This window comes from Pongo abelii, chromosome 22, assembly GCF_028885655.2.
Source record: "Pongo abelii isolate AG06213 chromosome 22, NHGRI_mPonAbe1-v2.0_pri, whole genome shotgun sequence".
NCBI classification, from domain to species: domain Eukaryota; kingdom Metazoa; phylum Chordata; class Mammalia; order Primates; family Hominidae; genus Pongo; species Pongo abelii.
In genome coordinates, this window is record NC_072007.2 from 22,055,563 (window position 1) to 22,070,643 (window position 15,081).

The 15,081-nt window shown below is 39.3% G+C and overlaps 1 gene segment (V, D, J or C); it reads left to right on the forward strand.

Annotated features, from left to right (window-relative positions):
• Positions 1-9,962: 9,962 nt before the first annotated feature.
• Positions 9,963-12,981, forward strand: LOC134760806 (immunoglobulin heavy variable 3-21-like). The segment is given in 4 exon segments: positions 9,963-10,008; positions 10,112-10,432; positions 10,687-10,803; positions 12,767-12,981. Coding segments are annotated over 4 exon segments (699 nt in total).
• Positions 12,982-15,081: the final 2,100 nt, after the last annotated feature.

Genomic DNA, 15,081 nt, shown 5'->3' on the forward strand with positions numbered 1-15,081 from the left:
GCTGGTACCATTCCTTTTGAAACTATTCCAGTCAATAGAAAAAGAGGGAATCCTCCCTAACTCATTTCATGAGGCCAGTATCATCCTGATACCAAAGCCTGACCCAGACACAACAAAAAGTAGAGAATTTTAGACCAATATCCCTGATGAACATCGATGCAAAAATCCTCAATAAAATACTGGCAAACCAAATCCAGCAGCACATCAAAAAGCTTATCCACCACGATCAAATTTGTATCATCCCTGGGATGCTAGGCTGATTCAACGTATGCATATCAAAAATTGTAATCCATCATATAAACAGAACCAAAGACCACAACCACATGATTATCTCAATAGATGCAGAAAAGGCCTTTGACAAAATTCAACAGCCCTTCATGCTAAACACTCTCAATAAACTGGGTATTGATGGGATGTATCTCAAAATAATTAGAGCTTTTTACAACAAACTCACAGCCAATATCATACTGAATGGTCAAAAACTGGAAGCATTCCCTTTGAAATCTGGCACAAGACAGGGATGCCCTTTCTCACCACTCCTGGAAGTTCTGGCCAGGGAAATCAGGCAGGAGAAAGAAATAAAGGGTATTCAATTAGGAAAAGAGGAAGTCAAATTGTCCCTGTTTGCAGATGACAAGATTGTATATTTAGAAAACCCCATAGTCTCAGCCCAAAATCTCCTCAAGCTGATAAGCAACTTCAGCAAAGTCTCAGGATACAAAATCAATGTGCAAAAATCAAAAACATTCCTATACACCAATAACAGACAAACAGAGAGCCAAATCATGAGTGAACTCCCATTCACAATTGGTTGAAAGAGAATAAAATACCTAGGAATCCAACTTACAAGGGATGTGAAGGACCTCTTCAAGGAGAACTACAAACCACTGCTCAAGGAAATAAAAGAGGATACAAACAAATGGAAGAACCTTCCATGCTCATGGATAGGAAGAATCAATATCATGAAAATGACCATACTGCCCAAGGTAGTTTATGGATTCAATGTAATCCCCATCAAGCTACCAATGACTTTCTTCACAGAATTGGAAAAAAACTACTTTAAAGTTCATATGGAACCAAAAAAGAGCCCACATTGCCAATACAATGCCAAGTCAAAAGAACAAAGCTGGAAGCATCACGCTACCTGACTTCAAACTATACTACAAGGCTACAGTAACCAAAACAGCATGGTACTGGTACCAAAACAGAGATATAGATCAATGGAACAGAACAGAGCCCTCAGAAATAATACCACACATCTACAACCATCTGATCTTTGACAAACCTGATGAAAACAAGAAATGAGGAAAGGATTCCCTATTTAATAAATGGTACTGGGAAAACTGGCTAGCCATATGTAAAAAGCTGAAACTGGATCCCTTCCTTACACCTTATACAAAAATTAATTCAAGATGGATTAAAGACTTAAATGTTAGACCTAAAACCATAAAAACCCTAGAAGAAAACCTAGGCAATACCATTCAGGACATAGGCTTGGGCAAGGACTTCATGTCTAAAACACCAAAAGCAATGGCAACAAAAGCCAAAATTGACAAATGGGATCTAATTAAACTAAAGAGCTTCTGCACAGCAAAAGAAACTACCATCAGAGTGAACAGGCAGCCTACAGAATGGGAGAAAATTTTTGCAAGGTACCAATCTGACAAAGAGTTAATATCCAGAATCTACAAAGAACTTAAATGAATTTACAAGAAAAAAATCAAACAACCCCATCAAAAAGTGGGCAAAAGGTATGAACAGACACTTCTCAAAAGAAGACATTTATGCAGCCAACAGACACATGTAAAAATGCTCATCAGAGAAATTCAAATCAAAACTACAATGAGATACCATCTCACACCAGTTAGAATGGTGATCATTAAAAAGTCAGGAAACAACAGGTGCTGGAGAGGATGTGGAGAAATAGGAACACTTTTACATGTTGGTGGGACTGTAAACTAGTTCAACCATTGTGGAAGACAGTGTGGCGATTCCTCAAGGATCTAGAACTAGAAATACCATTTGACCCAGCCATCCCATTACTGGGTATATACCCAAAGGATTATTAATCATGCTGCTATAAAGACACATGCACACGTGTGTTTATTGCAGCACTATTCACAATAGCAAAGACTTGGAGCCAATCCAAATGTCCATCAATGATAGACTGGATTAAGAAAATGCGGCACATATGCACCATGGAATACTATGCAGCCATAAAAAAGGATGAGTTCATGTCCTTTGTAGGGACGTGGATGAAGCTGGAAACCCTCATTCTGAGCAAACTACCACAAGGACAGAAAACCAAACACCACTTGTTCTCACTCATAAGTAGGAATTGAACAATGAGAACACCTGGACACAGGATGGGGAACATCACACACTGGCGCCTGTTGTAGGGTGGGGGTAGTGGGGAGGGATAGCATTAGGATATATGCCTAATGTAAATGACGAGTTAATGGGTGCAGCACACCAACATGGCACATGTATACATATATAACAATCCTGTACATCTTTCACATGTACCCTAGAACTTAAAAGTACAATAAAAAAATTATTTAATAGGATTCCTTCCAGTGTTTCGAGGAAACTTTTTCTCCAAAATTTTTCCAATGTTTAAATTTTCATGGCTGAATATTATAAAAGGCTATTGCTAAAAAGACATACCAGAATGACAGCTTTAATCTGTTAGTGATAGGAGTGAGCATAATACATGAATCTCTTTGAATGTTCTGCCTCATTGAAATACAGTATGGCAAAGGCTAGTATTGTAGGTAAAACCTGTAAATGTATTTTTTCCAGCTACCAAGTCACAGGACAATAACAGATATGTCCTTGAGGTAGAGGACCATAATGCCACAGTGTTAGTAGCAGTATATTTGTCCAAGGGAGTTCTAGGGTTTATTAAAATTGTGATAATTTTAACGTAAGAATACCATTCTTTTAAACTTACATGGAAGATTGTAGGAGGTTTTCACAATGTCATACTTTAGTATCAGCCATGCCTCACATAATCACTTTATAATACTTTCACGGGTGTGCTTCACTCAGTTCATGCAAACCCTGGCAGGTTACAGGCTAAAAACACAAAATACAGAAGCTTTTAATCAACTGGAAGGGCTGTAGACTTTTCTCAAGGAATTATTTCAAGACACGGGGAACACAGATAGATGATAAATAAAATACATTCACATCCCCTTAAAGGTAGAAATTGAGGAAAATTTACCTAAACTTGTCCAAAGGGCCCTGTGGCTTGGTTTCTGTCTAGGTCCCAGTGTTAGGGTTCTCCCAGGATTTTGTGGGTGGCTTGTCACTCCTCATCAAGAATTAACCTCTGCTGTTTCCTCAAAGTGTTTATTTAATCTGATAACCAGTTTGTCTATAAATTATAGAGTTGAAATGCAACAAATTTCATTTGAAATAATCTGGCACAAATTATCTAAGCAAAGTTGAAAATGATGTTTTTTCATTCATTTGTATTTAAGATCAGTGGCTAAGCATTGATATTTTTGATAACATCCGTGGCTCTCTCAGCAGTTTTGTCTTCTGAGGATACCATCTGGTGTGGCAGTTTTCTTAGCTTCAGTGTTACCTTTTTTGCGTTGACTTCCACCTTCATATTTGCCTGAAATCTGGGACATAAGAGTGCCTCTACGAGTCCCCTAACTTGCCCATTTTGGTGGGTGTTCCGGAACCTATGAGATGCTCTTTTGTTTACAAAGCACTCCAAAGCCATGTACTGTGCCAAAAGGTGTTCATTTCCTAGTTTGACAAATTAGAAAGTTCTAATAAATACAATCACTTCTGCCATCTGGGCTGATTTTTTATCAGATAAGAGGACTGTGTTCTAAAGGAAATTGTAAGAGCAATTTTAGTCATTAACCTAGAGTTGTACTATTGAGGTGCGAGTCATAAGAAATAATATTAGGTCGAGGTTCTCAGTGGGAGTGTCTAAATCTCGTGTGTGTACGGGCTCTTCTCTATTAACATGAAGCAGTTTTGAGCACAGTCATAGTTTCCAGCCATGCTTCTCACTGTCTCACTATCACCACAAACTATGACCCCACCTGGAACCTAAGTTAATAAGTCATTCTTTAATCTTTGTGCCTCTAGATTGTTGTGTGAGTCAATTTCAGTAGAAAGTTAAACAGAACATTTGAACAGAGTAAACCACACAGAAAATCACTAATAAAATGCAAAGCCTAGATGTGAGAGGCTCCAGGCCTGGATAATGGAACAGTTCATGCATGCAGGTAGTTTCTTTTCCCAATTCAACACTGATACACCCAGCATATCAGCTTCATGCCCCATTTGACTCCTATTATGTAGAGATATGGCAATGACATTCTCAAGGGCCACACATACATATGAAAATTGGTAGGACTAGGGGAGGAGATGAGTCTGCACTTCTCCTCTGAAGGACCAGGAAAGCCTGGACAGACCATCTCCCCAGCCTCCATGACTGCACCTCCTGCCCACATGGACACTCATCCCTGATAGGATAAGAGGACTCCATTGATGAGGGTGAGTATTTTATGATATAAGTTACTAGAGAGTGACATTCAGATTTCAAAAACTAATATTTATAACTTAAATTTAATTACCCCCAAATTGTTACCTCTTCCTTCAGTGAAAAATTGCTTGCCGTGATTGAGATTTAGGTAGATTCCAAATGTTCACAACTGAGCTTCCAAGAGCGTATTGGGAGCAAAAACTGAATGAGGGCAGAGAAACCCATCATCACTGTATTCACCACTAAATTCAAGTGGACTCAGCACTGCCTTTGATCACTGCTGCTTCTCTGCAGAGTTCAGGTTTCTACTTCTCACAATTCCAACACAGACGCTCTCTCTCGCAAATGTTTGGCCTCCACTTGATGTAAGGTCACACTCTGTTCTTAGTTTGTTCTCTGAACCATTTTATGAGGGTGGTGACGAGCCATTAAATGGAAATTTTATACCTTCTCAACATGAGTCCCACTGGCGATCATGAATTATTCTTCTGGTTATAGTAATTGATTTTTCTTGGTGTGTTCATTACTAGTAATATTCAAAGTCATTTCATTTAAATCTTTGATGCTTCATTTTTTGTTGCTATAACATTCTTTCTTCTATTGAATCTTCCCACTAGCATTATAACATGATCTAGTATCCAGGCTCAGTTGTCATCAATAATAACCACTTATGTCAAAGGCTATGTCTTCTTTTCACAGGAGACATATTTTTCTCTTTTCAGGGGATGAACGCACACTGCTGAGCGAGACGCACTCACAAGTACATATACACAATTATGATATTTTCATTTATTTGACTAATAAGATGTATCATTCTCCCTTAAAATTCTTCACCCCCCAGAAGGCCGTGACAAACTCTTCTGCATCTGTTCACAGCATAAACTGAGAAAACAAACCAGATGGTGAGTAAAAGCTCACATGGTCTGGATATTGGGTCCATCTCTTCCCCTCCAATGTCCCGCAGCACCTCAGCCCACCTGCCCTGGTTCTATCAAGGAAGTTTACCTCCAGCACAGTAGAGAAAACAATTGAAGGAGGAGAGAACCTGCAGATGATAGACAATATTGAAAACTACTCACATGACAAGGGATTACTATCAAGCACATAAACTCAACTGAACTGCAAATAACAATATGGTTAATAGTGGGCGAATAACATGGATAAACGTCTCTCAGAGGAAGACATGCAAAAGATAGATAGATGGATCGATAGGGATATATACGTACATATATCACTAGAAATAACTAATATCAGCAAAATGCAAATTCACAATGAGCTATCTTTTCCTTAATCTTTGCTGGAAAGTCTGTTATTAGAAAGACAAAATAAGGAAAACAAAAGCTGGCCAAGCTGCATAGAAATGAACACTTTTATAGACCACTTGTGGAAATGTAAATTAGTACAGCCATCATGGGAAGAAAGAGACAACTACCATATAAATCAGCAATGTAACTGCTGAGTGTATACATATATATATATATATATTTATTTAAATAATTAAAAGAAAAAAACTAATATTGAAGAGATACCTGTCAACCCATGTTTATTGCAGCCCTAAACACAATTATGATATGAAATTAATGTATGTGTCCATCAACACATGAATGGGTAAATAAAACGGGGTATGTTTATACAATGGAATATTATTCAGCCTTAAAAATGAAATTCTGCTGTTTGAAACAACATGGATGGAACTGGGCACCATTGTGTTGAGTGAAACAAGCCAGACACAGAAAAATAAATACCTCATTTTCTCAATGCTATGTGGAAGTTTAAGAAAGTTCATCTTCTAGAAGGAAATAGTAGAGTAGTGGTTATGAAATATCGGAAATGGGTGGAGACTGACAGATAAAAAGTGGTTTGTTAACAAATGCACAATTACAGGTAGACAGGTGGGATATGCTTTAGTGTCCTACAGTGCAGAAGGGTGACTACAGTTAACAATATATTGTACACTTTGTGTTCACAATTAGCCAGAAGAGAGAATTTTGTATGCTACCAAGCAAAGAAATGTTAATGTCTGAGCTGATGAATTAGCTCATTGTTCTGATTTGGTAAAACCACAACGCACAGATGTATTGAAATATCACACTCTACCCCATAAAAATAAACAATCATTATCTGCCAACTTAAAAAATCCTTTAATTAAAAAAGATTTTATTTGCATACATTACAAATGATTCAACACAGAGCCAGGAAAATATAACATTTTTATTTGAAATAGTGAAATTCCTAACAAAATAGTTACATTCTTTTGCACCAAACTGTGTATTTGATCATGGTAAGTATAGACAGACTTATGCAAAGAATAATATATTTTAAATTTAGACTTCTCCTTAATACTATAAATAAAAATAATTTTAAAACAGCTAAGTAAAAGGAATAAAGTTGAGGAAATGTGTGTGTGGTGTGTGATGTGTAAGCTTTTTCTTGTAACCACGCTGTCCATGGTGGATGTATGGTGTGTGTGTCTGTGTCTGTTTGTATTTCCTCTGCTAGGGGTTCTCTGTGATTCTAGGATCTGTAGTTCAGTGTGTTTCAAAAAATTGGGAACATTCTTAGCTGTAACTTTTTCAAATACTTTCTCTGTATCTGTAATTTCTCCTTTTCAGAATTAAAATATACATATACTACACTTTTTGATATTAATGTTTAGTTTCTTCACTCTCCATTCCTTTGCAGTTTACATTGTGAATTTTCTAGAGACAATTTAAGTGAATGGTTTCATTTAAAAGCTAAGCCAGCTCTACTGAGGGGTGTGCCCAAAGCTTGCTCAATGTTTACACTGCATTGCTTTTGGTTTCTTATGCACTTCCATTTGATTCTTTCTTAATATTTATATCTCTCAGTTCCCTATCTAGTCCTGCATTATGTCCACAGTTCCTTTAAGAGATTTTTACATATGAATTATAGTTACTTTACATATCTTGTTTAATCAGATATTTCTAATATCTGTATCATTTACAAATCTCATTCTGAACATTTGTTTATTATGACTTTAGTATTTCTCATTAATATAGGTAATAATTGTTGTTGATAACCAGACAAGTTGGGTCAGACAGTTGATATTGTCTTATTATTTCATTTTATCCATTTTCTGCTTGTATTTGACCACACTTTATCATTGCCAGGCCTTTATTGTGGAAATGTCTGAATATTCTCACATCCACATTTGACATTTACTTTTGCAGTGGACGTCAGAGTTGAAGTCTGTTCTTCTGTGCCCACCAGAGACTTCAGATCCTCCAGTGATACCTTGCTTTTCTTTCCTCCATGGCTTTGTCTCTTCACCTGTTCCCTCCTCCAGAGAATCTCCTTCAGTACCTTCAGGGGGGTTAAGATGTTATATTCAACTGACAATTGTGAAATTGTCATAGAATAAAGGGATATTTAGAATAAAGGGATTTTTAGAATAAAGGGATAATAGAATAAAGGGATATTTTCTGACCTTTCATGGGTTCATATTGTGAACATGAGTCGAGGTGTGAGCTTTCCATTGTTTCTGAACTTCCTCCAGATGAGATGTTGGTCTGTGTGTTCTTGCTGTTTTCCCTGGGTGAGAGTCGTCTTGTTTTCCCCAGTTGTTCCTTCCCACAGCTCCAATGTTCTATTTTGGTGTTATCATCTTCCAGATTTGCTGACCTGACCCATAGATTAAGGCTCTGATTCAATAAGAAAGGGGGAGGTACTTCTCAATGGAACTTAGGTAAAGACCTCTTTTCCCATCTCAGTTTCTAAGGGATTGTCCCAGTGCCCCTAAGATCCTGGTTTTTGTGGCTTGCCCCTGCAGAGTAATTTCTTAGTTCTGCAATGGGGATAAAGGAGGTGAGTCTGAATGCATTTCAGAGTGTGGGTTCTTTTTTTCTCACAGACAGACACATTGGCATGGAAAGATTTTTGTGACTCTCCACATTATTGGGAAAAGTGATTCAAGAGGATAGGAAAGCTCTTCAGTATGTGGTCCCTGAGAAATTCATACAACACCTTTACCACACTTGACTTCAAGCAATCCAATATATATATGTGTGTTTTTCTCTTGTAGTAGCCTACATTTTTATAGGCCAGACTCTGCCCCAGTTCAGCTCATATCCTGGCCTTATTACTGTCTACAAGAACTTGCCTCTCCCTGGATTTCAGATTTGATGTTTTTCTTAAAATTTCAAGTATTTAAAGTATTTTTTTTAATTTTCAAAATCCCATCTTCTCTGTTTATCTGTTATTGTTGATGTTGTTATTGTAAAAAAAAGTAAAATATATTCTTCATCTATGTACATTTCAAAACTGAGTTGCAGATTTTTTTGGTAAGACCCAGAGTAATAAAAGAACGCAAATACTGTTAAGCTGCTTAATAGTAAAACAAATTACGGTAAATGTGTTCACTAAAATACTACCCATCATTTATAATAAATAAACGTCTGATACACAGAACTACAACCTAAAATATCTAAGTATTTATACTGAGTAAAATAAGCCAAACAAATAAGAATATATACTATGTTATTTCATTTTTATCAATTCTGATGAATAAAAAATGCATCTAAAGTAAAATAATGAAGATCAGTAGTTGCCGGGGGAAATGTTAGAAGGGAAGGGGAGAGGAGGAGGAATACAGCAGAACAAGAGGAAGTGTTGAGAAGAGTTCACTTGTCCACTTTCTTGATAATGATGACAGTTACATCACGTTTATTAATTGTACATTTTAAATATGTGAAGTTTATTATCTTTCAATTAAGCTGCATAAATTGTATTACAAGCAAATGGAAATTTAGACAAGCACGGAGTAGTAGAAAGATACAAACATAGGTTAAATGTCAGAAGTATCTGAAAATTAGTGTGTCTGGACCCTAGTTCTCTCCATATTTTCAGGTGAGTGCTGGAGTGTGGCAACATCACACATGCTCTTATTACAGAAAGTGGGTTCTGAAAACCACACCCGGCACGTCCGGCTTTATCCTGTAGTTGGTTTAGGGGGATGTCAGAGCCAGTGACGAGGAGCACAGGGCCAGATACCAGCGTTCACTCATCCCAGACATGAGCTCCTAGATGCATACAGAGCCCCCACCATGTGTGGTTTCACTTCCACATCTGTAAAAGCAGAAAATATTGACTCCTACGGAACGTAATTTACACAAATATTTAAAGATGAAATAGGGTGATCAGGGCAAAGTGTTTATCACAGCACAATTTCATAGTAAGACAGCATATTTTCCAAATACCATCATCATCAGCAAACATCTGCAGGGCACCGTCTTATTATCTGGGTAGAGCCTATTCCTCAAGCGTCCCACCCTAGAGCTTGCTATGTAGTAGGAAATATGAAAATAGGGCCCTCCCTCTACTGATTAAAACCAACATGACCCTGACCCTGCAGCTCTGAGAGAGGAGCCTTAGCCCTGGGATTCCAAGGCATTTCCACGTGGGGATCAGAACTCAACACAGAGGACTCACCATGGAGTTAGGGCTCAGGTGGGTTTTCCTTGTTGCTATTTTAGAAGGTGAGTCATGGAAAAGTAGAGAGATTGAGTGTGTGTGGATACGAGTGAGAGAAACAGTGGCTGTATATGGCAGTTTCTGACGAGGATGTCTCTGCGTTTGCAGGTGTTCAGTGTGAGGTGCAGCTGGTGGAGTCTGGAGGAGGCTTGGTACAGGCTGGGGGGTTCTTGAGACTCTCCTGTGCAGCCTCTGGATTCACCTTCAGTAGCTATCGCATGAACTGGGTCCGCCAGGCTCCAGGGAAGGGGCTGGAGTGGGTCTCATACATTAGTAGTGATAGTAGTTACATATACTATGCAGACTCCGTGAAAGGCAGATTCACCATCTCCAGAGACAACGCCAAGAACTCGCTGTATCTGCAAATGAACAACCTGAGAGCCGAGGACACGCCTGTGTATTACTCTGTGAAAGACACAGTGAGGGGAAGTCAGTGAGAGCCGACACAAACCTTCCTGCAGGGGTCCCCGAAACCACCAGGGGGCGCCTGGGACACTGTGCACGGGGCTGTCTCCAGGGCAGGTACAGGCACTGCTGAGGGCTGGCTTCCTGTCATGGTCTGGGGCTGCTTCATTGTCAAATTTCATCAGGGCACTTCTCCAGATTTACAATTCTGTACTAACATTTCATGTCTCTAAATGCAAAACTTTTTTGTCCTTTTTGTTTCTTTGTTTTTGTAACAGGAGGACACACTCTCACCTCCACAGAAACCAGTGTCACTTTGGGGGCAGATAATCCTTCTGTGGTCAGCAGGATGAAAGTTCCGAGGAATCTCAGGGGAACCCGGAGAGTGTTTGCCAGTTAGACTCAGGGCAGAGACCTCCACGGAAATCTCTGATTAGAACAGGCTTTGAGTTCTGATGGGAGCCAAGAGAGAGGCTCACCCAGGGTCAGGGTCCTTAAAGCCTGATGGTTTTTACAGCTATCCCCCCTTGTCTTGTAAAACTGTGTACATCTGACTCAGACTGATTCAATTGACCCTCTTCTGCTAATCCATTTTCCTTCTCTGCAGGCTTGATTCTCACAATTGCCTTTCTTCTCTCCCCTGAAAACTGAGGATGTGTTTTCTGTAGTCTAAATTCCAGGGCTCGGGTCTGCAGGACCTGGGTAGGCTGAGGGCGCTTTCTCACTCACCGTTGCCTGGACTCTTCTGTTGCCTTCTGCGAACAGAGACATTTGGAAAATGAAGTGTACATTAGTCATGAAGGGAAGAATACTAGTTTTCTCCAATGGGATACTGATGTAGAACTGATCTTGTGCTTCTCACACTGTCACAGAGTTTGGACTCTCACCTGTGACTTTGAGGAGAGCTGAGGATGGACACTCCATTGTGCTGTGAGCTCTGGTAACAGTAATTGTAGGGTCTGGCCAGGCAGCCTAAGGTCAACGCTGCTGGCCTTCAGGAAAGACAGGCTGGAATTCCTGAGAAAACCTGCGTCTGCCATCCAGCATGGAGTCCCATCGTCTTCTACTATGCCCTGATTGAATCAGCCCCACCTTGATTACCTAGAACACTCTTCGTGACTTAGGAAAAAAAATGGGAGGCTCTCCTAACACCTGTATTATGCCATGGGAGCAACACCTAGGTTAGTTTGTGATTGAATAGATGAGACTATGGTCTAGTCAAAGTGACACGTAAAATTGATTGTTGCCATTATAATATTTTATTATATATTTGGCAAGATAGTCGTGCTCATATTATAAATATTTTTGCTACATTGTTTTTATGTCAGAAGCTTTTGAATAAGAGCAGCTTCATCTTGAATTGGGGCTAGGGAAAATAAGACTGAGACCTGCTGGGCTACATTCCCAGTAAGCTAAGGCGTTCTTAGTCACAGGATGAGATAGGAGGTCTGCACAACATCCAGGTCATAAATACCTTGCTGATGAAGGTTACAGTAAAGATGCTGGCCAAAGCCCGCCAAAACCAAGACAGTGACAAAAGTGACCACTGTTCATCCTCACTGCTCATTATATGCTTAGTATAATGCCTTAACATGCTAAAAGACGTTCCCCCCAGCGCCAAGACAGTTTACACATGTCATGATAACATCAGGAAGTTTCCCTATATGGTCTAAAAAGGAGGGGAGGAACCATTATCTTAGGGAATTGCCTAGAGTACTCATGAATAATCCATCCATTGTAAGAAGTACATCCATCCCTTTGAGAGAAAATACACAGGGGGTGGAATGAGGCTGGGAAGCTGATGGCATATGATGGAAGCCTTTCCCTGAGTGAAGGAAAGAGGGAGGGTGGATTGGGTGAAACGTTCCTATATTTCTGTGCTGTGCAAGGAAGGTGCAAAATATAATTGAGCCTGGTGCAATCAGTGCTACCTCTCAAGGGATCCCCATGACTCCCAGAAATGGCTCTGATTACAAATCCGTGCGGAGTCACTCCTTTCATTAGAGTAGACCACAGGACATGGGCCTCAGCACACGCCATGCCACAGATGTCAGAAAGTAGCTGCTGGAAACCTGATCCACCTGCATTTTGCTGCCTGTATGAGGAGGCAGGGAGGTGCATTCTCAGGGTCAACACACTGTGGATTTTTATAGAAAACACCTGCTTTTACTTTATTTTATTGGAAAATCTATTAACAAATGTGCACCTGATGACAATTGTAATGTTCACATTTATTTTAATTGCATTCATTTATGATTCTGCATGATGTCCTGGCACAGAGTTGCGTTTTTCATAGGTATTGTTCAAAGGATCAAGAACATGCATTTTTCACTTTCACTGGTTTTTCTCCATGTGCAGAGACCTTGAGTAGAACACGTCTGGCCCTTATCCACACTGTCTCTTGTGTCCCCCTGGAAAGAGGAGAGATTTGTCTGACTGCAGAATCTGGGGTAGGAGCCTGCACACTTCAGAACCTGAAGAGAAGCCCAACGAAGTTTTATGGAGTCAGAGAGCTATCCTGTGTGGGGGAACCTCCAGCTTCCCCACTGCCAGAGATTGCTGGTCAGCTGTAATTGACTGGTTCAGAATTAGAGCACCTGGGATCCCATCTCAACACAGCTCCATTATGCAACTCAGCACCATCAGACTGCGGGTAACAACTCCATCTTGATTTTTCTGTTCTCATTTTCTCATCTTATTCATTTGTAAGTTTGGTTACAGAAAATGTTATCTTTTATTTTATGGTTAAAACCTCAGAGTTTTATGAACTCATCTGGAATAGTAAAAAATGTGTCCAGTTTATGGGAAATGTAAATCAATGCCATACAGTTTATGTGTGTGTGTGTGCAGTGTGTGTGTGTGTATGTCAGTCACTTACACCCAAATGAACACGATTTCTTAATTATATAGTCGAAATACAATTAGATTTGCTGAAAATCGCCTGCAGTAATGTCTGTGAAGCTGACCCTGTCACCTTGTTGTGAGGAAGCTCAGTGCACAGGCTAGGTGGCACAGGAGAAATCCAAGGTTCAGCCCCCGGGACTGGCTGAGTTCCTGAACTGGAGCCAGACATAGGACTGGGCATCTCAGAAGCAGATCCCCCAGCCCTGCATTATCTGGGCTGCATGGTCTGCAGAGGATCAACAGGAGAAGCTCAGAACTCAGCCAAGACAGAGCCCCATTTAGTAGCAGATGCATCAAGGAACCAGCCAGAGAATCTCTGACTACAATCTAGGGTTATCTTCTTCTGCTTCACAGCATCCAACACTAAGGAGAAAATCCACTATTTCATCTGTAACTCATAACTTTCCTGTTCCAAAGAAAAACACAAGTGAATATGACTCCACAGTTAACTCCTTGAACCTGGGTCATTTGTCTGAGAATGCCATCATCTGCAACATGATGGTTCTCGTGTTAAAATCAACACTCATTAAGACTGCTTTATCTTATGGTAAAAATGTTCATTTAATTAAAAATTACATTTTATGGGAAAAAGTCTGTATTAGTCTGTTCTAACACTGCCATAAAGATATCACCTGAGACTGGGTAATTTATAAATGAAGGAGGTTAATTGACTCACAGTTCTGCATGACTGGGGAGCCTCAGGAAACTAACAATCATGATGGAAGGCAAAGGGGAAGCAAGTGCCTTCTTCACAAGGCAGCAGGATAGAGAGAGAGAAGGAGAAGAAGAAGGAGGAGAAACAGCCACAAACTTTTCAATCAGATCTCCTGAGAACTCTATCAAGAGAACAATATGGAGGAAACCACTCCCAAGATCTAATCACCTCCCACCAGACCCCTCATCTGACACTTGGGGTTTACAATTCAAGAAGAACTTTGGGAGAAAACACAGACCCAAACCATATCAGAATTTATAGGTGAGAATTGGTCAATTCATAAGTTATCAGTGAAGTATCAGAAAAATAAGTGGCACCAGTGTTGTTGTTATCCAGTTAATCTATAAATCATCTCAATATTCATTTTATGAGAGTTCTAGGAAAAGTGTGAGATAGATGATAGATAGATAATTAATTATACCAAATACTATATATATTACTATATATACAATATATAGTATAGAAATAGAAATAGTATTTTACATAGTATTTGATAGAATTGATATTACAACTAATATTATATATATATACATATACACATATGAAGTATTTGGTAGAATTAATATCATAAATATATACTATATGTCACATACACTTACATATATATAAAATTCATGACGTCTACAAAAATGTCTCTGGGGATTTACTGTTGAATTTTTGAATATCTATATATATTCCAGGGTAAATATTGGTGACATCATAAAAATAGATTCTAATATTTATGTGCAAGATGATCACTTTCAAACAGGTTGTAACAACAGAAACCAGATGTAACTTTCTACCAGAAATTACTGGAAAACCCAGTGAAATTACTTAACCATGATTTTAAGATGCTTGACACCAGGCAACAAAGACAGCGATTACTGAGAGAGGAAATGAGCAAAATTAAGCAAAACAAGCCTGGTGAATGCAGACTCAGATACTTCCTTAAGGGAGTTGCCAGGCTACAGTGCTGGAGTGGAACCATGTGGATTTAGAATTAATAAAAGGAGCTGCAAACCCAGATAGGCCAAGAACTGTGGATACCACAGGATAGCAAGTGGATTGCAGAATA